This window comes from Mauremys mutica, chromosome 1, assembly GCF_020497125.1.
Source record: "Mauremys mutica isolate MM-2020 ecotype Southern chromosome 1, ASM2049712v1, whole genome shotgun sequence".
NCBI lineage: Eukaryota > Metazoa > Chordata > Testudines > Geoemydidae > Mauremys > Mauremys mutica.
The window spans coordinates 198669774-198696640 of NC_059072.1; the positions used below are offsets into that span (position 1 = coordinate 198669774).

General features: G+C 44.4%; 1 protein-coding gene across 3 annotated transcripts in view; it reads left to right on the forward strand.

Annotated features, from left to right (window-relative positions):
* EVA1C (eva-1 homolog C) overlaps positions 1-26447 on the forward strand; it is a 75221-nt gene extending 48774 nt beyond the window's left edge. For 2 of the 3 annotated variants that reach the window (XM_045002326.1, XM_045002327.1), the window contains exons 5-8: positions 9254-9397; positions 19700-19771; positions 21658-21747; positions 25986-26445. In XM_045002326.1, coding sequence (XP_044858261.1) covers positions 9254-9397; positions 19700-19771; positions 21658-21747; positions 25986-26389 — 710 coding nt within the window. In that variant the 3' untranslated portion in view covers positions 26390-26445. Of the gene's footprint in view, positions 1-9253; positions 9398-19699; positions 19772-21657; positions 21748-25985 lie in introns of all 3 variants that reach the window. The other variant, XM_045002328.1, reaches the window with a different exon arrangement.
* Positions 26448-26867: the final 420 nt, after the last annotated feature.

Genomic DNA, 26867 nt, shown 5'->3' on the forward strand with positions numbered 1-26867 from the left:
CAGCTCCATCGATCAGCCACCTTTCACAAGCAATTCATTTCAAGCATTTAAGTACCGGTTCAGCAAGCTATGCAAGCACATATCTAATTTAAGCATTAAGGCATTCCAGAAAAAAAATTAGTATGTGCTTACCTTCAAACCTGAGTGTATGCTTAAATTCAACTCTGTTCAGGAAAGCTCTTACACGTGTGCTTAGTTTTATGTACACACTTTAGTCCTGTTGAGTTCATGGGATTATTCACTCGTATGCTTAAAGTTAAGCACTTGTTTAAATTTCTTGCTGAACTGGGTCCTCAAAGAAAAACTCTTTTTGAAGTAATGCTCTTTAGCTGGAAAACAGATCCTGTTTGCAGAATACAGTCTACTTACTGTGTTTAAACCATTGTTGCCAGAAATATCATAAGGTTGCACAATCTTGAATTAATCTCTCTCATTTGAAGAGTGCGTTATTCTCTGCTTTCCATTATTGAAGGAAAGTTGATTTATTTTTCTTATTAAATAACATGGACATAGAAATGAATTTTTCAAGTATAATATAATATACAGGTCAGACGAGGCAGAAATATTTTAGACTGTATTTTACTTTATTAAATGTTCCCTTTGAATGACAAGTGAACATATTTATTTATACGCACACCTACCCATCACAGATGTGGTAATATGATAAATTGCATTTATTATGTATCTTTGACTGACTCACCTGCACTTTGCCCACTAATCCATCTCCCCTAGGAATACTTCTCATATTCCAAACCTCCTTTAAGCTATGCTTATTCTTCCCCTCCCTTGAGTGGTGCTAGATGAGGGTGATCCCCGTAGTGTTTGTGACAAGAGACATACTGCAAAGAGCCCTGTAGCACTAGTGATTCAGGGAAAGAGAGGACTTGTTTTCACTCCTTAAAAAGGTGTGTATTTTACCTCAGGATAGCTAACACTGTGACATTTGGGGGTTCACACAGGCCAGTGAGGGGGTCGGTCACCATTTGTCTTGTAACCCTGGGTGCCTTGTGGGACTTACTGGCCATCGCTTCCAGCAGCTCGCATTGGCCTGCGGCGGTGAACTGCGGCCAGTGCGAGCCACAATCGGACGGACCTGCGGACGGGGCAGGTAAACAAACTGGCCCGGCCCACCAGGGGCTTTCCCTGCACAAGCGGCGACCCCAGTTTGAGAAACACTGGTCTAGGACAGAGCAGTTTATCACCTTTTACCTAGGCTAGGCTGTCTGGTTCTAGTAACATCATGCAGACAGAATTCTTAACTTTACATATAATGTTAACATATGCATTGTAAAATTATATTAATAACCAGCATGTTATTAGTTTTCATATTGCACCTCACAAGGCATATTTTGCACAAATATTATTGCAGTAGTGTGGAGGGTATGAAAACAAGGGGTATCTAGGGTCACAGATGCATATGATCCAAGGGTTCCCACAACAAATTTTGTGGTGGCCTCAGAGTGTGGCCACCAATTCTTGCTGGTGGCTGCTCTGACAAACCCGTCTCTCTGTCCCTGCCTCCCTTGGCCCTTCAGCAAGAGCCTGCCCCAGGGAAGGTGGGTCTGGAACTCACTGGCTGCCTGTGGAATCCCAGGCTCCCAATGCCCTGGCCAGGTGGGAGTGGGTGAGCTGCCAAGGGAGTGTCCCAGCAACCAAACACCATAGCCCCTCCAGCGCTGCACACACCAGCCCCACGTGTGTGCAGACATGCTGCCTGGAGCCCCCAGGGAGGCTGCGTGGTGCAGAGCACCAATCCCTGCTGGCGATGCCAGCACAAACACCAAGGCAACAAATCTCGCTGCCCTTGGTAACAACAGGGTGCTGCAGGGAGAGGCTGTTGCTTTGCCCCCCCCTCCAATCTCCGCCCAGGCTTTGGAGGCTGTTGTGGCAGCAAAAAAATCCGCAGCTACAGTGCCCTCATTTGAGAAACGCTGATATGAGCTATCCTGTAGTAAATGCACAGTGAAGACCATGAGGTAAACTAGTTGAGGGATATAGAATTAGGGATATAGAATTGACTTCATCAGGTTTACCTCACAGTAAAGCTAAAGTTCCTGGTCTCTGTGCTTTTACTTTAGGATAGTGCCTGCAAGTTAGCTACCCTGAGGTAAAAAGTATACCTTTATTAGCAGTGAAATAAGGCCTGAGAGAGAACATATAGCAGTGGCAGCAGAGAGGGAGGGGGAAAATGACAGACTGAAGTGGGGGAACTTGGAGACAAGAGGAGGACAGAGTGGAATGAAAGGGCTAGCATAAAAAAATGAGGTAAAGGACAAAAACAAAAATGAAGGATAGAAGACAAAACTACTCGAAATATACAGGGGGGAAAAGAACACAGAGAGAAAAAGGCTTAGAATGGACAGTGGAGAGAGAGAGAGGAAATAGGTGAGACAACCAAAATACAGTGTGATACATGGCGGAAGAAGAATAACTAGGCACCAACTCCTACAAGTTGGTGCTTCAGTCAAGAAGAGGGTGGACTCACTCACTTGGGCCAGATTTCCAAAGATACCTCAATCCAGTCCCATAATTTGCACCTGCTATTCTGTGTATTCAAAAACCTGAATTTGAATGTGAGAACAGCAACTGCTTATGCAGTTCACCTGGTTAGGCATCTCTTTGTTTTTCTGTGTAATTTCTGCTTGAGGAGGTTTGCATGAGCAAAATTGCAGGAGCACATTTTGAGCCTGTTCTTGAAAATGTACTGTTTAATATTAAGTATACAGACTTCCTGCCAACTGAACCACATGTTTGCCAGCACCCTAACTGTGGGGAGTTATTGGAAAGATTACAAGCCCACACAAAAAGTATACATGAAGTTGTAGAACATTTTGAACTGAATTGTTTCGCTGTTAGACATTGGATAGCCTATAGGGAGCAATTAAATAGTTTTCTTTAGTTATAACACTGTGCATGTAAGGCCTAGAAAAACTATACCTTCCTGTAAAAGAAAAAAGGACAAATAATTAGCATGAAAGGTTGGAATGGATCCACCCAACATGAAACCAGGCAGATTCTGGAATTTCCTCCAAAACATTTAGATGCCAAGAGCCTATCAATCTATGTGATGTGCCAAGAATGGCTCAGGTAGAGGAGCCTAACCCAAAGTCAACATGAATATGGACTAAAAGGAGCTATTAACTTGAACAGCAACATGAACCAACACCTAAAAAAACTGAAATAAAACATGTCCTCATTATATCATTGTACTTGAATGAAATAATCAGGCCAACAGCTTGAGCCTCATATAAGACATGATTCATATAAATAAGATTAACAGCAGAGCAAGAAAGGTAGTAGAAAATATAATTAAACTTTCAAGGACAATATTATTATCATGATCAGTTCCCGTATGGATCATCTGATAACTCCTCTACAGAACGTTCTTTAGATTCTTTCTTACTTGCCAAGATAAACTATTTAGCTGCCTAAAGAATCCTAAAAATGTCCACCTAATCTACTCAAAGGGTATGTCAACATTATGAAATTAGGTTGAATTTATGGAAGTCGATTTTTTAGGAAGTGATTTTATACAGTCGATTGTGTGTGTCCCCACTAAGCGCATAAAGTCGGTGGAGTACGTCCATAGTACCGAGGCTAGCGGCGACTTTCGGAGTGTTGCACAGTGGGTAGCTATCCCACAGTTCCCGCAGTCTCCACTGCCCATTGGAATTCTGGATTGAGCTCCCAATGCCTGATCAGGCAAAAACATTGTCGCAGGTGGTTTTGGGTACATGTCGTCAGTTGCCCCTCCCTCCGTGAAAGCAAAGGCAGACAATCATTTCGTGCCTTTTTTCCGTGCGGATGCCATACTGCTTTCAGCAGACGGTGCAGTAGGACTGCTAACCGTCGTCATCCAACCACCACTTCTGCTGCAACTCTGCTCTCCTGCTCTCCTGGTGCCATAAATCCACTTTGCAGGTCTTCTCATTGTTCTTTATAAATATCTATTCTCATGGCATCCCGTCATCATCCACTGCTTCTGCTACAACTCTGCTCTCCTGCTCGTGTATCGATAGTGAATTTCTCCATGTTATCTGTCATGGGCTCCCGGGAACATGTGTTCTTCCTTGGGAAATGTGCGCGGTGCTAACTGTCGTCCTCCACTGCTTCCTCTGCAACTCTGCTCTTCTGCTCTCCTGGTGCCATGAATCCACCTTGCGGGTCCTCTCGTCGTTCGGTATAAATATCTATTCTCGTGGCATCCGTCGTCTTCCACCACTTCCGCTGCAACTCTGCTTTCCTTCAGACGCCATACCACAGCAAGCATGGAGCCCGCTCAGCTCACCGCTGCTGTTGTGAGCATTGTAAACACCTTATGCATTATACTGCAGTATGTGCAGAACCAGAACCTGCAAAAGCAGGTGAGGAGGCGATGACAGCACGATCACGATAGTGATGAGGACATGGACACAGACTTCTCTCAAAGCACGGGCCCTGGCAATTTGGACATCATGGTGGTAATGGGGCAGGTTCATGCCGTGGAATGCCAATTCTGGGCCCGGGAAACAAGCACAGACTGGTGAGACCACATAGTGTTGCCGGTCTGGGATGATTCCCAGTGGCTGCAAAACTTTTGCATGCATAAGGGCACTTTCATGAAACGTTGTGATTTGCTTTCCCCTGTCCTGAAGTGCAAGAATAGCAAGATGAGAGCAGCCCTCACAGTTGAGAAGCGAGTGGCGATAGCCCTCTGGAAGCTTGCAACGCCAGACAGCTACCGGTCAGTCGGGCATCAATTTGGAGTGGGTAAATCTACTGTGGGGGCTGCTGTGATCCAAGTAGCCAACGCAATCACTGAGCTGCTGCTATCGAGGGTAGTGACTCTGGGAAATGTGCAGCTCATAGTGGATGGCTTTGCTGTAATGGGATTCCCTAACTGTGGTGGGGTGACCGAGGGAACCCATATCCCTATCTTGGGACCGGACCACCTTGGCAACCAGTACATAAACTGCAAGGGGTACTTTTCAATGGTGCTGCAAGCACTGGTGGATCACAAGGGACGTTTCACCGACATCGATGTGGGATGGCCGGGAAAGTTGCATCTTCAGGAACTCTTGTCTGTTTGAACAGCTGCAGGAAGGGACTTACTTCCCAGACCAGAAAATAACTGTTGGAGATGTTGAAATGCCTATAGTTATCCTTGGGGACCCAGCCTACCCCTTAATGCCACGACTCATGAAATCATACACAGGCACCCTGGACAATAGTTAGGAGCTGTTCAGCTATAGACTGAGCAAGTGCAGAATGGTGGTAGAATGTGCATTTGGATGTTTAAAAGCGCGCTGGCACACATTACTGACTCAGTTAGACCTCAGTGAAACCAATATCCCCATTGTTATTGCTGCTTGCTGTGTGCTCCACAATATCAGTGAGAGTAAGGGGGAGACATTTATGGCGGGATGGGAAGTTGAGGCAAATCGCCTGACTATTGATTACACGCAGCCAGACACCAGGGCGATTAGAAGAGCACAGCAGGGTGCGCTGTGCATCAGAGAAGCTTTGAAAACCAGTTTCATGACTGGCCAGGCTACGGTGTAACAGTTTAGTTTGCTTCTCTTTGATGAAAACCCGCCCCCTTGGTTCACTCTACTTCCCTGTAAGCCAACCGCCCTCCCCCCTTCAATCACCGCTTTCAGAGGCAATAAAGTCATTATTGTTTCAAAATCATGCATTCTTTATTAATTCATCACTCAAATAGGGGGATAACTGCCAATGTAGCCTGGGAGGTGTGGGGGAGAAGGGAAGTACCGGGTGGGGTGGTGGATGAGGGGGAGGGAGGAGGACAAGGCCACACTGCACTTCAAAACTTATTGAATGGCAGCCTTCTGTTGCTTGGGCAGTCCTGTGGGTGGAGTGGCTGGGAGCCCCCTCGCGTTCTTGGGCATCTGGGTGAGGAGGCTATGGAACTTGGGAAAGGGAGGGTGGGAGGTTACACAGGGGCAGCAGGGGCGGTCTGTGCTCCTGCTGCCTTTCCTGCATCTCCACCAGATGCCAGAGCATATCAGATTGATCCCCAATAGCCTCAGCATTGCATCCTGCCTCCTCTCATCACACTGCCGCCATCTCTCATCTTGCTCCCGCCACCTCTTATCTCATTTGTCCCTCCTGTCCTCGCGTTCATTTTCTGCTTTCCTGGACTCTAACATTGTTTGCATCCACGCATTCTGCTGAGCTCTTTCAGTGCAGGAGGACTGTATGAGCTTAGAGAACATTTCATCTTGAGTGCAATTTTTTCGCCTTCTTATCTGCACTAGCCTCTGGGACGGAGATGATGGGGGAGCGTTGAAACATTTGCAGCTGTGGGAGTTAAAAAAGGGAGAGTGGTATTTAAAAAGACACATTTTAGAGAACAATGGGTAGGCTCTTTCACGGTGAACCAAGCTGTTAACATTACATAGCACATGTACTTTCGGTACACGGTCACGGTTGCCTCTTATATTGAGGGCCTGCCGGTTTGGTGTGAGAGATCACACATGCAGGGTCGGGCAACAGAATTCGGCTTGCAGGCAGTCATGATAAGCCACAGTCTTTCAGCTTTTTCAGCCTTCATAACAGGTGGGAATGGTTTCAAACAGCAGTGCCCTCCTTTCCCATACCAAGCACCCCTTTGGGTTGGCCATTTAAAAGGAGGGGCTATACTGGCCACGAATGCATCCCAAGTCTTCAGGGCAAATTAATCATTAAACACACTTGCTTTTAAACCATGCATTATATTTACAAAGGTACACTCACCAGAGGTGCCTTCTCTGGCTTTATGGTCCGTGAGCCCACCTTGGGAAGATTGGGAGGGTATTGGCTCCAGGGTGATAAATAGTTCCTGGCTGTCGGGGAGAATGGTTTCTCCACTTGCGTGCTGTGCGCTATCCTCATCCTCCTCCACCTCATCTTCCTCATCCCCAAAATCCTCATCCCTGTTGCGTGAGACTCCCCCCTTGCAGGTGTCCATGGACAGGGGTGGGGTAGTAGTAGGGCCCCCCGATAGAATTGCATGCAGCTCATCATAGAAGTGGCATGTCTGGGGCTCTGACCTGGAGTGGCTGTTTGCCTCTTTGGTTTTTTGGTAGGCTTGCCTAAGCTCCTTAATTTTCATGCGGCACTGCTGTAGGTCCCTGTTGTAGCCTCTATCCATCATGCCGTTGGAGATTTTTTCAAATATTTTGGCATTTCGTCTATTGGAACGGAGTTCTGATAGCACATATTCGTCTCCCCAAACAGCGATCAGATCCAGTACCTCCCGTTTGGTCCACGCTGGAGCTCTTTTGTGATTCTGGGACTGCATGGTCACCTGTGCTGATGAGCTCGCCACGCTGGTCAAACAGGAAATGAAATTCAAAAGTTCCTGGGGCTTTTATTGTGTACCTGGCTAGTGCATCTGAGTTGAAAGTGCTGTCCAGAGCGGTCACAACAGAGCACTCTTGAATAGCTCCCAGAGGCCAATACCATCGAATTGCATCCACACTACCCCAAATTTGACCCAGCGATGTCAATTTCAGCGCTAATCCCCTCATTGGGGAGAAGTACAAAAATTGATTTTAAGAGCCCTTTAAGTTGACAAAAATGGCTTTGTCGTGTGGATGGGTGCAGGGTTAAATTGATCTAATGCTGCTAAATTCGACCTAAACTCGTAGTGTAGACCAGGGCTAAGTCTTCCAAAGTTCAAGTTCACCAAAGGGAGACTAAAACAGCTGAGGCCTGGTCTACACTGGGGGAGGGGGCGGTGTTGATGTAAGATACGCAACTTCAGGTATGGGAATACTGTAGCTGAAGTCGAAGTATCTTATCCCGACTTACCTCCCGGTCTCACCGCGCGGGATCGACGTCCGCGGCTCCCCCGCCAACTCCGCTACTGCCGCTCACTCCGGTGGAGTTTCGGAGTCGACGGGGAGCGCGTTCGGGGTTCGATATATATTGCGTCTAGATGAGACGCGATATATATCGATCCCCGATAAATCGATCGCTACCCGCCGATACGGCAGGTAGTCTGGACGTACCCTGAGTCATTGAATCAAAACTCTTCCTTCTCTTTGTCAGCTTTGAGTTTATAAAATTCCACTATGACAGATATCATATGTAATGTGGTCAGAAGATTTTGAAAACTAAAGTATTTTGTTTCTTATAGTTTTCTGACTTGCATCAAAAGTACAGTGCTGGAGTTAAGAGTCACCAGCTTTTTTTTATAGCTAAGAATTGCTTTCCAGGGAATATGTATCTCAAGATTACCAGTCACTAAGCCATTTGCCAAAAACAAACAAATAATGCAGTATCCTCAGACTGGCTACTCAGATTTACAAGTTACTCATTTTTGCTTAAGTCTAGTCTGCATTTAAAAGTATTAAATCTATAAATTACACATTTGTTCCATCTCTGGACTTCAAATTTAGAATTTTTATTTTTGTCAATAACCTCAATATGAAATCTGTTTTCTTTTCAAAAGTGACTGATTTTTGCCTTGTGTTAAATCTATTGTGAATCCTATTTAAACTCATTGTGATCATTAATATGTTTCTTCTGAAGTAGCACTAGCCAACCCAGATGGAAATGAAGAGGAAGAAGATAATGAGCTGCCTTCTTTGTCTGATATTTGTGATCAAAAGGTGTGAAATATATTTCTTACCTCTTAAAAGTCTCCAGCTGGTGACTCCAAAAAGAAAGCATCCATCATTCATGGAAAGCCACAAAGGAAATGAAATAATATTGGTTGGGAGCAGAGAGCTCCAGAAAACAATGACCTTCTTCTCACTTGCAATTTCAGAAGGTTTTGTATTTAAAAAACAAGACAAAAATGCATTTTTTCCTGTTGGATTTGTGTTTAGTGCATATGAGAAATTAATAGCATTTAAAGTTATTCTGCCTTTTCTGAAGTAGATTAAAGCAGGTAGGTACAGTACATAACCTTTCCTATTCAGATAATTTCACCTTCGGTGTAGAATCCAGGTGGATGAGTTTATTTTTATAAAATTACTGCGCATGGCATGTTATTGAAACAGGGAGCACATTTTTGACCTGCAACAGAAATATACAAATCCCATCTCCTAACAAACGCAAGGCAAATGTAGAAGTTAGCAAGGTAGGTTTATAGTCAATGAACAAACCTAAGATCTAATTCTGCAGTCCTACTCAGGGAAATTAATGGGAGTTTTGACTGAATATGGATGACAGGTTAAGGTTCATAAGTACCCATGTAGTAGATACTGTCTTTGATAACATAAGTATATGTATATAATCAACATTACAGATTTTTTTCTTTCAGACTGTTTGTCCTATACAGCTTTAGAAGTATTATCAAAGAAGTGTTATGGGAAACAGAGGTGTAAAATTATTGTCAACAACAACCATTTTGGAAGTCCATGCCTGCCTGGAGTGAAAAAATATCTTAATGTCAGCTATGCATGTGGTAAGAGCAAATATGTGATAATTTTGAAGCTCTCATTCTACTTGCAGAGCATAATAATGCAAAGTTGTGTATACATCTATGAACACACACGCCCAGAGCTGGATTCTTAAACCTGGCCTTCCTGTTAGCATCTGTAACCTATTATAGTTACATGACAAAATACCTGAGATGTAGGTACAATCACATAGCTAGAGATCTAGATAACATAAATTGCAATAATTAAAATAAGTGCTTGACAAATGCTCTAGATATTAAATTGTTTTCCACATAATTCATCTACAGCAAAGCTAAGTAAAAAAAATCCACTATTGCATTGTGTTAGCCTTTATAAAGCACTTCAACATAATCAAAGCACTGTATAAAGGCTTTGATCCTGAAATATGATCCACAGGGGCAAACCTAAGTTCCTCCCCCTACAGAGAATTTCCTTACTCTGGGTAAAGTCTCAGGCCAGGGCTATACTACAGACTTATATGGGTATAGCTACGTTGCTCAAGCATGTGAAAAATCCACCCCCTGAGCAACATAGTTATACCAACCTAACCCCCAGTGTAGACAGTGCTATGGTGACCAGAGAGCTTCTCCTGCCAACATAGCTACTGCCACTCTCAGAGGTGGATCAACTACGCTCTCCTGTCAGAGCAGTAGCATCTCCACTAAAGCATTACAGCGGAGCACCAGTGCAGCTGCACCCCTGCAGCCAGAGGCGGATTAAGATTTAGTGGGGCCCTGGGCACAAAGAACTTTTGGGCCCCCCACACCTCCCACCTGCCATTGGACCCCACCCCCTGCTCCTCCTCTCCCCCTCCCCCCTGAGCTCCCGCCCCTTGGCCAGGCCAGAAGTCAGAGCCAAGCTGTGGTAAGAGCCACCCGTGGGGAGCTGTGGACCCTCCACTTGCCCCAGGGAGCGGGGACACGGGCCGGGGGCTGCTCACAGGCAGTGTCTTTCTTCTCCCCTTCACCCTCACAGTATGCAGTAGCAATTCTGCTGTGGTTGCTGCTCCCTGTTCTGTTGTGGAGATATAGTTTGAATTGTTGAACTGTTTGCCAGGTTTTGGGATTAGGAAGGAATTTTTCCCTCAGGGCAAGATTGACAAGGTTCCTGGTGAGTTTTTCCACCTTCTGGAGGCCTGGTTTTAGGTAAATAGGGAGAAAAGACAGGATTTAAAAGTTGTAAGTTTATAAATGAGTTTGTAATTTTGACACAGCTGTGGCCAGTGTCCAGTGTGGATGAGAAGCTCTGAGGGGCCAGCTCTCAAAGGTGATAAGAATAAGAGACCCATGAGATAACTGGGGGAAATTATTAGGCTGGTGAAAAATGGGGAGACCATAAGTCTTCACAGACAGGTGCCCACATGTGTACCCTCATTCTCCCTCACAGGGAAGAGAGCCAGAGGATGGGGAGGGAGGCATGAGCCCTAGGGGAGAGGCTAAAGAGGTCCTACCCTGAACATTAGATATTTGGCATAGAGGTCAATTAACGCCACATTGAACCCAAATACATTTTTGGTATTGGCATTAAAGTTAAAAATTGATAACGTAACATCCTTCCACTTTAAATTCCATCCCTGTGTCTGGGTTTTCATTCTCCTGTATGCCCTGATCAATAACTGCTCTTGCCCAGTAGTGGGTTTGTTTTAATGGTTCTGCTCACAAAACACCAGAGGCTCCCAACAGTTGGTCAGGGTGCTGGGCAGAAAAGCCCCCAGACCAGAGAGGGAGCATGCTCTGTGCCCCCTTGAAGCCTGCACATGTAATTGCACCTGAGCACCAAATAACTGGGGCTCTGCATTTTTGGCAGCCGGGTAAAGGTGGCATCTAGCCAGAAGGGAAGTAGCTAGCTCCTGTAGGCAGCCTACATAGTCTGATCCAAGTCTTTCCAATGACTTCTTCAGAAGGCTTTGGATCAGGCCCCTGCTGCTACACTACAGAAACTGCAATAGTATCATTAACTCCTCCTAGGCCTGCTCTTTCTTATCCCCTGGCCTGAGCACTGAGGTAAGACACTGGTATAAATGGTGAAGCCAACAGCAGCAATCTGTGCTGCCAGTCGAAAGGAGGTGTTAACTCTTGGCAATATCACCAGAGATCCTTGGGCTTAATAGGCTTGACAGCTGTGCACCCTGCCCCTTCCTCTTTGTGCAGCTGCAATCTCCTCCCCTCCCTGTGAGGAATATGCTGAATTAACTCTATGGGGAAACACTGTGGAGTTTTCTAAGTCTACCTCTGGCAGGTCTTTCCATGGGAGCGGCCCAAATAAGCAGTACTTGGAGTTTACTTGCACGGTTGGTAATAAATAGCCATTTTGGGATTGATTCTTAACTTAGTTCTACAGTGTCATATATCTGAAGATCAGAGAAAACAATGATAATCTATGGATTATCTAGAAGGCAGGTTCCTTGTAGGCACAATAGGGGATTTCTCAAGGTATGTTTTAGAGCTTTTAAGAATCTACCCTCTTAAAAGAGGGTATGTTAGCCTTCAGGTGAGAGGAATTACTAAGATTGATATTTATTTTTATAAAGAAGGAGCTGGAGGCTTGCCATGGAGCTAATACATAATATGCTTAGACAGTAAATGCTGTATTGTTGGTCCTTTCATAAAAGTGAGTTATTGGAATTCCCTTTAATTACTCTATTAATAATTATGACACCTTGTTCTTTATTTGTGGGCCGAGGGGTGTGTATGTGGTAAGATAACTCATACTATTAATCATTGTAGTGGTTTTGCAAAGACACATACACCAGGTAGTAGATAACATTCTTCTGTGTTGCTGGCACATTTTGCAGGTTTTTACTGCCAAACAATACTAAATTGTTCAATCTGAAGCATTAGCAAGTGATTTGCAGCTCTAATTATTTTATAGATCATCTAGTAGCCATGAGAAAAGAAGAGTTTTGGAATTCTTGAAATTCCACACATGGGGTGGGAGCTTCTGTTGATAAAAGACTCCAAGTGGATAGGTACAGTCATATGTTTTTAAAGCAAACCTCTCCATAGAAATTTCTGATTATGGCAGTAAATCAAGTTTTACTTTGCTAAAGCAATTTGCCTCTTGCAGCCAAACTGAACTGAATTGATAGCACATCAATGATAAGGAATGCCTACGTTCTCAACTGTAAGCCCACTAAGAATGTACTTTGAGAGATGTTCCTGATCTTGCCTCAGAATTTCTTCTCACCTCCTCCTCCTCTATGAGATGGTGGTTTCCCCAACCCGAGATTTGGATTTTAACATAGACAATATCTGTCCCGGTTACAGGGCTAGCTGCACCTCTGTCCTCTTTCAGATCTCTCTGAGAGCACCCACCTCAGGGTTTGGTCCTTTAAGTCTTTCCCTGTCTCAGGGTGGAATCTTGTGATTCTGCCTCTCTTTGGCTGGGACCCAGGTACGCTACTCAGCTTGTACCAACTTCTGATCATCCGACATTGGGAACCTGTGACCAGTGATAGCAATCAACAGTCTTCTTTTAAAAAGTATTTTTATTTAGCAGTTGTACCAAAGTATCAGAGAAAAAGGATTTTTAACACAAGAAATTGCCTATGTGCATATACAGGGTTTGTCTTAACTGCATCATTAGTGCAATCTATAAGTCAAGTTTTGCACCTATCTTAACTCCTGTCCACACATAAAAATCTCTAGCATGCCTGAAACTCATGCTAATGGCGCTAGAGCAGTAATGCTGTGGGGGATGCTACAGCCTGAGTTCCAGTTGCTCGTCCAATCATTCTGCTAATCCAATCACTCTGTGTAGCTCAAGTGTTTGTTTGGGTTTTTTGCCGTGTGGTCACTCTCACTCAAGATAAACTAGCTCAGGTGGAGCCACGGCCATGTCTACGCTACAGGGACTATAGTGGCATAGCTATGTCGGCATAACTCGATAGTGTAGACGCTGCTTACAGTGACAGTAGTATTTCCATTGCTGTAGGAACACCCCCTCCCCAAGCAATGGAGCTAGGCCAACGGAAGCTAGGTACCCAAGGGATCGGGCAGGCTCGTACTCAGGTGGCTATCCTGAGCTGCCAGCCATGTCACCATGGCCACCCTGTCTGTCTACCCACACTGGGAAGCACCCTTGCAGCTGCTTTGGAGACATACACTAATATAGAGGTGAATTGACATAGGAACAAAAGGAGGAGGTAGTATGAGGGCCCCATTGTCAGAAAAGAAAGTTGGATCTGAGGCTTTTCAGTAGAAATGACTGTTGGTCAGTGATGTGGGAAACTGAGGTGATTGCCTCAAGGGCAAGGTGAAGGAGAGAAGTTTTCTGCAGAGGCTTCATGAAGGTTTGAAGCAGTTAGCAGGTTGGTTAGAGAAGAGCTGAGGTTTCATGTTGGAAACTGTTTTGTGGAGACAGGAGATCTGAGAGAGCCTCGCTATAGAGCCTGGCCTCTTAGCAAAGTCCAGTGGAGCCAAGACTGAGACCTGATTCTTAAGACGAGTGAGTTGGAGACATTTATGAAACGGTTAAGAAGAAACTCTGGAAGTGCTTTGCTGGATGCTTGGCTAAGCAATGGGAGCTTGATGGTCTTCTTTATTTTTGGAACTTAAGTGCCGGGTTTACTGGTATTACTGCAACGATGAATAGAACTTTTGATGTAGCACAGGCTTTGATACTGGTATGGTTGCACTAACAGAGAAAGATGAGGAAATGGCTTTTCCTTCATGCACTTTTGTTGTAGTAATAATTAATGCACATTTTATAGGACCTTTGATCCCAAAATCCTTCACAATTTTCCTACTTAAATCCCAATACAGCAAAGCACTTATGCACATGCTTAAAGTTAAGCATGCCCATAATGCAGTGCTGAATAAAGACAGGCTTAAGCAAGTGCTTATGCACTTTGCTGAATCAGGGCCTCCTTATGTACTTTGCTGAATGAGGGCCACACTGCTTATGCTGACAAAAAGGAATGGGACAAAATATTATCCATCTTTCTTCCCCTACTCAGAGTCAGCAGAGAGAGAGAGAGAGAGATGGGACTTGGGCTGTGAATTACTTTGCCTATTTTAGAAAGAGAAAGGTTCCCAAACTAGGAGAAACCAAAGATTGCTGATGGAGAGATCCTTCACTTGTGATTTTCATTAGATAAGGCATCTCAGCATGATCAAATAGTAGTATACATTGTATTAGCTTTACACCTCAGTTCTTTCCAGAGAATCCCAAAACCCATTTTCTGTAAAACCCAAGTTTTACAGAAAATGTAGACCCCCCTTTTCTGAAAATTTCAAGATAAATGATTTATGCTGTCATAAAATCTTAATGGCTGATCTCTGAAATAAAAATGTAATACAATATGTGATTTTTTTTCTGTCTCAGCAGTGCTGGGTCTTCCCTTTAGAATTGTTCCATATTTCCTTCTTTCTCACCACCTGAGAGTCTCTCTAAAAGAAACAGAGAAAAATACTCCCTACAGATGCATCCTTTGTGGTAATAGACACCACAAGGCCTTTGGCCCCTTTGATCATAAGTGTTATCCCAAGAATGTCTTGCCAGATCTCATTTAAAATGCACTTGTACTTTGAAAACTGAATTGATAAAACCAGAAGCCTGGTGTTCCTTGTTTAGTGTCTCTCATTATTTCCAGACCAGCTATTACAAATGAATAAGGCTATGTTTCAGTCATGGGTATTTTTGGTAAAAGTTATGAACAGGTCATGGGCAGTAAACAAAAATTCATGCCCTGTGATCTGTCCAAGACTTGTACTATAGACCCCTGACTAAATCTTGGGTGATGGCAGGGGGCTGGCCTGGGGGTGCCACAAGTGCTCTGGGGGTGGCCCAGGGGAGCTGGGCATCGCAGGTGCTGGCGGGAGGCAGCGAGTGGCCTGGGACCCCTGTGGGTGCTTGGGGGAGGGCACAGTGGCACATGGCCCAGGGCCCCCACTGGTGTCGGGGTGGGCGAGTGGTGGTAGCCCAGCCCCTACTGCTGCTGCCGGGGGAGGGGCCACAGCGGCCCAAGACTGCCCCAGCAATGGCCAGAAGTCACAGAGGTCCTGGAAAGTCACTGAATCCGTGACTTCCGTGATCTCCATGACAGACTCACAGACTTTCAAATGAACACACAGATTTTTTTTTTTTTTTTTTTTTTTTTTAACATGTGCCAGCCCTCCAGATTCAGCCTGGAATCTGAAAATCAAGCTGTTCATTTTCTGGCTCACACATCAATAATAAAAATTCTGCTTCTGGAACTCAGTTAACAAATCTGATGATGCACAAGCCAAAATAGAGGCCAAATTACGCTCCCATATCCATGTTGGCTTTGCAGTATTTACAGGAGTCAAAAGTACTAAAACTTACTTTAAAAACTTTACCAGGAAAGGAAACAGATGTGACTTTTATCCCACACCTATGGAGAATGGCTGGGCAGTAAGAAGCGCCGTTTTTACAGTTATTTTTCAGAGTAAAACTGTACTTCAACCCCTTGGACTGGACCTCCCTCTGTTCCTGTCAATCTTCTTTTACACAGTTTATTGGCAAACATTTGTTTCATACCTGAAATGTCTTCCATTTTCCAAATCTGTGTGAAACTCCATCAATCTGTCTTTGTATAGTACAGAGAATAGGTGCCAAGATCAGGATAACTGAAGGACCCATTCATCTGACACAGGAATTGTGTGCTCTTAACATGTACACAATGTGCCTTCCTTTTAGATCATTTTAATCCCTGTAAGAAGAGTGTGAAAGCCTCCAAATTAAATCCACTAAAATGCACCAGAAGAAAAAGAAGTTAATTAAAAGGAAACAGTTCTCTGGCTACTCAGACCAATGCTTAGTCTACACTTAAAATTTCGATCAACCTAGCTGCGTCACTCAGGTGAAAAGTTCACACCCCAGAGGGCTGTAGTTAAACTGAAATTAGGGTAACCAGACAGCACGTGTCAAAAATCGGGACGGGAGGGAGGGAGGGGGAAGGGGAATAGGAGCCTATACAAGAAAAAGCCCCAAATATTGAGACTGTCCCTATAAAATTGGGACTTCTGGTCACCTTAGCTGAAATAGCTCCCAGTGTAGCTATGGCTAAGTCAATGAAAGAATTCTTCCTTTGACATAGTTACCAGAACTCAGAAGCCTGGTCTACACTAGGCGTTTAAATCGGTTTTAGGAGCCTAAAACCGATTTAACGCCACAACCGTCCACACTAGGAGGCACCTTATATCGATTTTAATGGCTCTTTAAACCGGTTTCTGTACTCCTCCCTAACGAGAGGAGTAGCGCTAGTATCGGTATTACCATATCGGATTAGGGTTAGTGTGGCCGCTGATCGACGGTATTGGCCTCCATAGCGTATCCCACAGTGCACCACTGACCGCTCTGGACAGCAATCTGAACTCGGATGCAGTGGCCAGGTAGACAGGAAAAGCCCCGCGAACTTTTGAATATTTCCTGTTTGCCCAGCATGGAGCTCCGATCAGCACGTGTGGCGAGGCAGTTAAAAATCAAAATAAAGAAAGAGCTCCCGCATGGACCATGCGGACGTGATCGCTGTAAGGGCAGGCAAATCTGTTCTATCAGCGCTCCGTTACAGAAGACGAAATTCAAAATCATTTTTTTAAAATCTCCAGACAGTCGCCATAGCAGGGGCTCAGCGCACTGCTGCGTGACAAGCGTAACGGAAAGCCAAAGAATCAAATGGACGCTCATGGACTGGAGGACTCAAGCTATCCCACAGTTCCTGCAGTCTCCGAAAAGCATTTGCATTCTTGGCTGAGCTCCAAATGCTTCTAGGGTCAAACACCGTGTCCGCGGTGGGTCAGGGCATAGCTCGGCAATTTACGCACCCCCCCACCCACCCTCAGAAGTGAAAGGGAAAACAATCCTCTCTTGACTCTTTTACATGTCACCCTATCTTTACTGAATGCTGCAGATAGACGCGATGGTGCAGCACTCAACACCAACATTCTTGCTCCCCCCACGCTATGGATGGCTGATGGTACAAAATGACTGGTACCCGTCCTCATCATCAGCCTATTGGCACATGGGGCAGTGCAAAAGGACTGGTAACCGTGCTGACTAGCATCTGTTAGGTCGATCAAGGGCGCCTGGTCCTAATTTTTCCTGGTAGATGGTACAGTATGGCTGATAACCATCGTCATCATAGCAACAGGGGGCTGAGCTCCATCAGCCCCCACCCTTCATGTGTAAAGAAAAGATTCAATTGCCCCTGAACTAGCAGAGGGATGCTGGGCTCCTCTCCTACACACTCCTTACTGTCCTGTCTGGACTATCATAGCAGCTGGAGGCTGCCTTCCACTCATATCTCACTAACAAGTCATTGTGTCTTATTCCTGCATTCTTTATTACTTCATCACACAAGTGGGGGGACAATGCTACGGTAGCCCAGGAAGGCTGAGGGAAGAACGGAATCAACAGGTGGGGTTGTTGCAGGAGCACCCCCTGTGAATAGAAAACAGCTCATAATTTCTGCAGGATCTGACACAGAGCAGCTGTGCTCTCTGGTTCTCTGATACAGTGGTTCTCTAGTACACTTGCCCATATTCTAGGCAGGACTGATTCTATTTTTAGATACCAAAAAGGAGGGATTGACTCAGGGAGTCATTCCCAATTTTGGCTTTTGCGCCCCTGGCTAAGAGCAGCCAGGGGCACTTATGACAGCAGCAAATGGAACAGTGCAAAAGGACTGGTAGCCACGATCATCTTATTACCAATTTATGGTATGGTAGATGGTACAATATGGCTGATAACCATCTCTGCTATCATGCAAAAGCAAAAGCATGCTGCTGTGTAGCGCTGCTGAATCACCTCTGTGAGCGGCATCTAGTACACATACGGTGACAGTCACAAAAGGCGAAACAGGCTCCATGATTGCCATGCTATGGCATCTTCCAGGGCAATCCAGGGAAAAAAGGCATGAAATGCTTGTCTGCCGTTGCTTTCCCAGCGGAAGGAGTGACTGACGACATTTACCCAGAACCACCCGCGACAATGATTTTTGCCGCATCAGGCACTGGGATCTCAACCCGGAAATTCCAAGGGGCGGGGGAGGCTGCGGGAACTACGGAATAGCTACCCACAGTGCAATGCTCCAGAAATCGACGCTAGCCTCGGACCGTGGACGCACACCACCGATTTAATGTGTTTAGTGTGGCCGCGCACACTCGATTTTATACAATCTGTTTTGTTAAACCGGTTTATGTAAATTCGGAATAATCCCATAGTGTAGACGTACCCAGAGAGGTGGATTAGCTGCAGTGATGGAAAAACCCCTTCTATCGCTGTATGAAGCATCTACACTACAGCAGCACAGTTGCAGCACCATAGTGTAGACATGGCCTAAGAGCTCATTCCATCTGGAACACTCTCCAGTTACTTACCTTGCCGTAACTGGAGTTCTTCAAGTTGTGTGGTCCCTATATTCCACTGTGGGTTCTCTGGCATATGGAGTGCACGCATACCCACAATGGCATACCCATAGGGTCCACCACTTGAAGTAGAACAAAAACTTCTAGTCAGGAAAGTTACAGAGCACATCACACAGGGCTTCAAACATTTCTTTACTGACCGTTACAGACTTGATCTATTCTCCTCATCAAAAGCAGTGATTGGCACAATTTAAGGTCTATCAAAAGTGTGCCTCATTATTTCCTGTTCATTGGTATTTCCTTTTGGTCCAGAAAGCTGGATGTAGCTATTAGATAGTTATGTCTTATGGAAACTATGCCCTGTGAGACAGATCTCTGGCAGGAGTCCAGACCCTTGCTCTCACCTGGCGCTAAGGGATTTAACAAGGACCTGTTTCTTTTATCATCTATTACTTTTGACTACAAGTAGGAACATAAGAAGAGGAGCAGAAAAAGCAAGATCTTGCCCCTGAAAGAAAGAAAACTTCTGCTCTCCATTTGATTCATCTTTTGTTAACAAGAGAAATTTAGCTCTTTCGGTACCTGTGGCTTTGGGAGCACAAACTCTGGCCCTAGTCCTTCAGTCCAACCCAGAAGAGCAGACCCTAGCACCCTCATGCAGCCACATTGGCTGCACTTGAGCTGCATGCAGGCACAAGGGTCTGGCTGTGCGAATCAAGCTGCAGGACTGGAGCCTCTGTATGAATGTTCTTTAGTAGACAAGGCCAGCAGAGAATTACAGCCCTGGTCTTTTGTGTTACAATGATCATAAAGGTGTTGCTTGTGCACATTTAAAATGTACTAATAATGGGTTTGATTATTATTCTGGGCCATAGTTTATAGTTAATGTCCCCTATTTGCAGTGTGATTAAGATAACAACTCAGATAGTGTAACAGTCTTAAAATTGACGGTATACAATTTTTCTTTTTTCTTTTTAGTTCCCAAAATCATACTTACAGCAGTTGATCCGATGATTTCTAATCTAAATCCTTCCCTAAAGCAGAACAATGGTAAATATGGTAATTTTTATGGTTTATTACCATCATTTGTCTTTAAGTCAAAATAGGAAATATGTTTGATCAAAGATGGACATAGTTGTATTAGAATAATTAGAGGGGGAAGTAGTAAAACCGTGTGTTAAAACTGGCTCTGACCACTGAAAGTTGTTAAAAAAAAAAAAAAGTGTTTTATCATCAACAGAATGAGTTCTACACAATTAGATTCTGATGATACTGTAATGTGGGAATTTCACAATGAGAAATCCATTCAGGAACAAAGGCAAGATTCTGGGCCTGATATTAAATAAGTTATTGTGGGCCAAATCCAGCAGTCCTTTTCTCAGGTCAAATGCCTGTAAAAAATGTATGAGATGTTAGCTTGAGCAAGGATTGCAAGATTTGGCCCTAAATTTGAGAGGTGAAGCGGGTAAGCTTGCAGCTGCAGGGTTATGGCACTCCTCCCACACCTGTTCCTGTGGAAGAACCTGTTGACTCAGTAGATGCTCAGTGGCTCTGGTAAGTGAGGAGCTACTCATTCTCTCCAGGACCTTAGTGTGCCAATCGCTGCCTCATTCTGGCCACCTTTTACAGAGGCACAGCCTGGAATTTTGTGTCTACTCCAGAACGCACATGCCCAATGTGCGGTGTAGTTCACTGCCAGCGCTTCTGAATATTTAAAGGGGTGCCTTAAAGTGTGGAGAAGACATTTGCCTGAAACTGCATGTTCAAACCAAACAAGCTACACAATGTGGTTGTTTGTATGCAGAGCTAAAGATTTTCTGAAAAAAAGCAATCTTGATCAACGTTGTGTTTATACACACAAGATTTCCTCAAGAATCAGAGTGGCAACACTTGAACTGTTAATTTTCATCGCTGGTCTCCTCAGCTGCTTCTCAGTCTGGCCACTTTCATTCCCTGGGAAGTAGCCATGCACAGTATAATCTTATTATTGTCTTGTCTATTAATTTATTAAATTTGGAATAAGGTGGAGGGGAAACTGCAAATAAAAAACAAATTATCTGCTAACCATCCCCTTACACTACATACTATGAGCTGTGATCTTTAATTAAGTCATTGAAGTCACTTTAAACAGAACTTTAAACGTATTGCATTTTGACATTTCCATTGCTGGGACATTGGCACATCATGGTCATCCATAACTATTGTACATCTTTCTTAACTGTGGTCAAGAGATGTGAACAGTAACAGTGAGTATATGATTGTTTCAGACTGGATAGCCATGTATGAGTAAGGCTGAAATGTAATTTTGTGAACAGCAGAGAAAGTGAATGGTGTGGCTAGCACACATCCTCTCTATTGCCACCATTTCTAGGATACTGCAGAGATTGCTTTGGGAAGTGATTCATTTAGGGTCTGATTGAAAGCTCAGTGAAATCATTGGGAATCTTTCCTTTGGCCTCTTTGGGCTTTGGTTCAGGCACTAAATGGGATTGGTCATAGCTGCTGTTTAATAACAATTTTGTAGTTTTCTAACTATCCATTATGTTTTGTTTATAGATCATGGGTTTGATCTAATGTTTTGCAAAGTCCCTGAAACCATAACACTGGCAGTCCTAAATTTTTCCAGGAGTTCAGTTAGATGACCTGTTCGATTTAAAATTACACCTCTACCCCGATATAATGTGACCTGATATAATATGAATTCGGATAAAATGCGGTAAAGCAGCGCTCGGGGTGGGGGTGGGGGCTGCATGCTCCAGCGGATCAAAGCAAGTTCAATATAACGCAGTTTCACCTACAACGCAGTAAGATTTTTTGGCTCCCAAGGACAGCGTTATATCGGGGTAGAGGTGTACTTGTAAGAAAAATTAGAATTTAGTAGCATTATCAAGAGTAACATAATCTAATTGCATTTGTCTTGTATTTTCACATTACAGATATAAACATTGACCCCAGGGAATCAAGGCTTCCAAAGAAAGATGGAATTATTATTAGCAACTCTTTGGCTACATTTGCTTACATTAGAGGTAGGAAAACGTTGGGTTTTTTTCCTCCTTATATTGTCTTTGATAATCCTGTTACTTCTAGTAATTGTGCTGATAGAGCATTACCACACTGCCGGGAGGATGAGACAATCATAACATAGCAACTGACATCTATGTAATATGTTCCAGCCCGAAGGATCCCAAACTCTTTTAGAGGTTGCAGACAAGATTTTTAAAATGAGTGATTTCAATCGGAGCAGCTGGGTGCTCAGCACTTTTGAAAACTAGGCACTTATGTAGGAGCCTATCTTTAGGAATCCATTTTTGGAAATTTTGGTTTGTGTATATAAGGATCATTGAAGCACAATTTAAATTCAGCCACCTATGGGATGGCACATGACAGGAATTCTGACCCATTGCCACCACCCACCATCAGTCATCAAGGCAAATCCCAAAGGGACGTGGCCTCCTTGCAGATTAAGTGCCACCCAGATCAACCTCTAGCTAGATATTTAAGATGGTCTAGCTGGATGTTCAGTCTGTGTCCACCATTGGCGATGTGGGAATTCTGACTCAGCAACACTACAGAGCAGGATTTAGGAAAATTAATATAAGATAATGTTGCCCCTTTTAGACCTGAATGGCTAGTCAAAGTTTGGGGCCCTATAGATATTCCAGTTAGAAGCAGAAATTGGTGATAGGTGTTTCTTTGGTCCAGTTTTTTTTTATTTACAAAGACTGTACAAAGTCCTATGTCTCTGAATGCAGAGGGGATCGAATAGCAAGAAACAGCTTCTTTTGCTCCCAGGAACAAGAGCGCTCTTTTAGCCTGCACCCATAACCCAAAAACCTCTTCCCAGGTTTCTTCCAGGGTGAGCCACCTTCAGCTTTCAGCTGCTCCTTTCGGTTGTCTTTCATTCTCAGGGCTGATCTACACTGAAAAGTTAGGTGACCTAGCTACATCACTCAAAGGTGTGAAAAATCCACAACCTTGAGTGACGTAGTTAAACCTAAACCATAGTTAAACCTACACTGACCTAAACCCCAGTGTAGACAGAAGAATTGTTCCATTGATTTAGCTACTGCCTCTCAGGGAGGTGGATTAACTACAGCGACTCTCTTCTCACACACACACCCCTACCCAAAACAGTATTCTGCCAAAAACTCCTGAGTGGGTTCACACACACTTTTTGCCTTCGGTGGGGCTTATGCTTACAGTTATGTTAAATGAAGGATGAGTTCACACCTACCACTCTCAATGGGCTTTTAACTCAACCCATAACAAGGTATCACCCAGCTCATAACAATAATATCACCAGCTAACCAAAAACGCAGAAAAAGATGTAGGCAGACACAATATAACACTATGAGTTGAAATTTGAGAGCAGCCCTGGAGCCAACATTTCTACTCTTTCAGAAGAAGTCATGGGATCTGTAAATGAGCACAAGCAATTACAGCTTTGGTTTTACAACACATTTGAAACATGACACTGCTGCAGCACAGTGTCCCCTAGCACTGTACTGGGAAAGTCATTAAATAGTGAGTCAGACAGAAGAACATTGGCTTGCTAAACCCAGGGTTGTGAGTTCAGACAGAAGAGTGTTCGCTACTGAGTCACCATCACACCTTCCTGTAGCACACCTTTGCTTTAGAGGTCTGCCATACAAGCACTGACCTGACGTGATGCTCCTCAAGGTTGCCCGGGTGTGACTGGAGGCCTCAGGGTCCTGCCACACTCCATCCCAGAGAGGAGCAGAAGAGGAGTCCTCCAAGAAGCTAAGAGTGGTTGCGGAGAAAGAGCCAATGAGAGAGACTGCAGGGAGCAATCAGTCAGGGCCCAGCAGGACCATATAAAAGGAGCTGCAGAGCAGAGCAGCAGTCAGTTGCTGCTTGGAGTTGGAGGAGAGAGGACTGTGTTCCTGACTGTCTGAAAGAGAAGTTGGACCACAGACAGCTGAGTGTGGGAAGGGACCGGGGGTGCAAGAGAGAGCTCCTGGGTCGCTGCTGGGGACTGAGCCCAGTGAGGGCCACAAAAAGTCAGTGTCTCCAGGGATGAAGCCTTGAGGGTACGGCCCATATCATATCTGGGGTAAGCTAAAGACTGTATACCCTGGAGGGGGTTTGTTCTGTTTCACATACACAGTGTGTGTGACTCGACCAGAGGGCTGAATCACTAATAAACCACCTGAGACACTATTGATGGGTCACTATAAATGGAAAGACTGCAGACACATTGTCCCCAAAGGGGGCATATGTGAGAGGTGGATGCCAACCCTGTTACACCAGGGTTGTGAGGCACCTCGCCAGCACTTGTCCTTAATCATGAAGCAGCGTCTCTGCATGCTGTGCATCAGCTCCCTGAAACCAACAGCCTCTGGCAGCACAAGCATTACCTTCCAGGCCTCCACAGGCCTTAGTCTCGCTGTACAGGTGGGGACGGCACACACCAGCCCCCTGAGTTCTCAGAGCATTCCCAGCAGCGTCCAGCCCCTTATCCACTGAACACTCACAGAATGACCAGACTTGCTGTTCCCAAAGGAACAGCTTGCAAGATTCAACTAAGCACCAGCATTTTTCTTTACACCCCAGCACTTAGTTACAGTGAAAATAAGAATGTTTGTTATCAAAGAAACAGAGATTTAAGTGATAATGAGTAATAGTAGCAGAAACAAATGGTTACATATAAAACAAAATCATAACACACTTTCTAGAGACGAAACTTAACCTTCTATCTAAAGACGCTTATTTCACCCCAAGTTCACTCCAGAGTTTTCAACCTAACCCAATTGAGACCCCTTTTTTTCCATGAAGCAAAAGTGCTGTCCTTTTCTTCCTCAGTGAAGGGTGCCCAGGCGTCTTCTTTCCCTCCCAAATATAGTGGGGCAAACATTTGATGTGAACCTGCAGATGGAGTTCTCTGTGCTGCTCCCTCCACCCACACCACATGCTTTTCCTTCCTGGTTAGTTTCTTTTTAAAATTCTTGCACTCCTTCATTTGCATTCAGGCCAGACTGGTGATAGGAGACCCATTGTGAAACATATCACATGTAATTTACATGAGAACAGTCAGATAGATAAACCTTTCTGGAGAGAACCTGTTTTTCACCTGTGCTGGTGACTAATCTCTAGACACAAACTTAAGAACATAGTTTTAGTATCTACACGTAACGCCTTACATATTATCTGTACATTCATTTCACAATGCTATTGCTGACCAGTGTGTCACAAGCTTTTATTTGAGACCTCACATGACATTCTTTGGTGAACCAGATTGTATATACCAGAATCAGGAGGTTTGGGTAGCCCTCTGCACCCCCTTGTACATTGGCATTCTCAACTCACACCTGGCCTTCACTTATGACATTTGACAAGATCACAGCTGGAGCTGGAGTGACTGCTGCTTATGGCTTAGATCCTCAGGACTTGCCATTTGGCATGTGACAGCTTGGGGGATGGGAAAGCTGCAATGAGTAAGATACCTTTGTGTTTCCCTGATACTCAGATTGCAAGTGTTCATCTGGTCCTGAGTGACAACTTAGAGCAGTCTCAGGACTGCTTTACAAATGCATCTATATTTGAGCTAACGGGTGCTATTCTCAGCTGAGACAGATGTACCCACATTAGTGCTGCTTATGCCAGAGCACTAAAAAGAGCAGTGTATCTGGGGCTAGCAGGGCCATGGTTCTGGCTAGCCCCCAAACATGTATCCAGGGGGGCTGGGCAGGTATGTACTCAGGCAGTGAGCCAGAGCTGCTGCCCTTGCTATCCTGGCTGCGCTTCTATTTTTAGCATGCAAGCTGGAGCAGAGCTAGCATGGGTACGTCTATGCTAGCTAGGAATCCCAGCTCACATGTAGGTGTACCCTTTGTCTTGAAGGCAGCAACAGCCTGAGAGACTATTCTGGCAACCTGAGTTCGCCAGAACCCAGCACCTCTCTGCCCATGCCCCCTTTTCTCCAGGCCATGCCCACTATGGCAAGAGGGCTAGAAAAGGGAGGCATGGCCACCAGCCAGTGGCTAAGAGTGCTAGTAAACTATTCATAAAATACAGCGTAACACTTTTAGGGCAAGTCTTTTTGCACAGTCATTAAAGAAATTGCCTAGGCAGGATTTAGATGACAAGTACACAAACTTTTTGTTGCATGGCAGATAATGCCAAAAAAGCACCAAACTTACTCAACATCACGTAGGGCTCTTTGGAAACAACCGCTGGCTTTTATATCTGTTCTCGGCTTTTGTTTACAGATGTTTTAAGTCTGGCTTTTTGTTTTGAATTTTAGATCACCCTGAAAGAGCTGCTCTCCTGTTTGTGTCTAGTGTGTGTGTGGGCCTAGTCTTCACACTGTGCGCATTGGTGATACATGTGTCATGCACTAACGACTTCCCAAAACTGCACAGAATGAAAGACCATTCAGTGCTGGAAAGCGACAAAGCAGATGATCACAGTGATGATGAAGAAGAGGAAGATTCTTCAGATTCAGATTTGCCAAATGAGCTAACAGGATTTTATAGGACCTATTGCTCGGGTTATAATTCAACAGAAGCAGCTGAACTGGCTGAAAGGATAGAGCGCCGAGAACAGATAATGCAAGAAATTTGGATGAACAGTGGTTTGGATATGTCTCCTACTAGAAATATCAGTCCGTTTTATATTAATGAACAACAAAGTGTTTATTTTGGATGACAAGCTTTTTGTTTTTAATGTACCTTCTGTGAAGGGACATGTGTAACTATATATAATTATTTGTAAAGTAAAATATATATATATAAATAATAAAAGGACTGTTTCAAACCCTTGACTATCTTACTCAGTGTGGAACAAATTCTGCAAGGATTTATAGTTTGTTTGGTTTTTTAATGGCCTACTTGAAGATGAATTCCTGTAAATAACTGGAAAACACACACACCTTTGCAGAAAGAAAAGTAATGAAGCAGAATAATAGAGGATTAGGTATTTGTGTTCCATAAGGACATGGCATTTATTAGTTAACAGTTAATTAGGGCAGGCTTCTACAGTACTTTGGAATTGCCATGTGCTATAGCAATGTAAAATAGTTGTATTATTAATGAGGAAGGCAGGGCTAGACAAAACCATCCAGGGCTCCCTGAGGCCCTTCTGCTAGTGCTCCAACCCAACCCAACCTTGCCCCCCAGTAAACCAC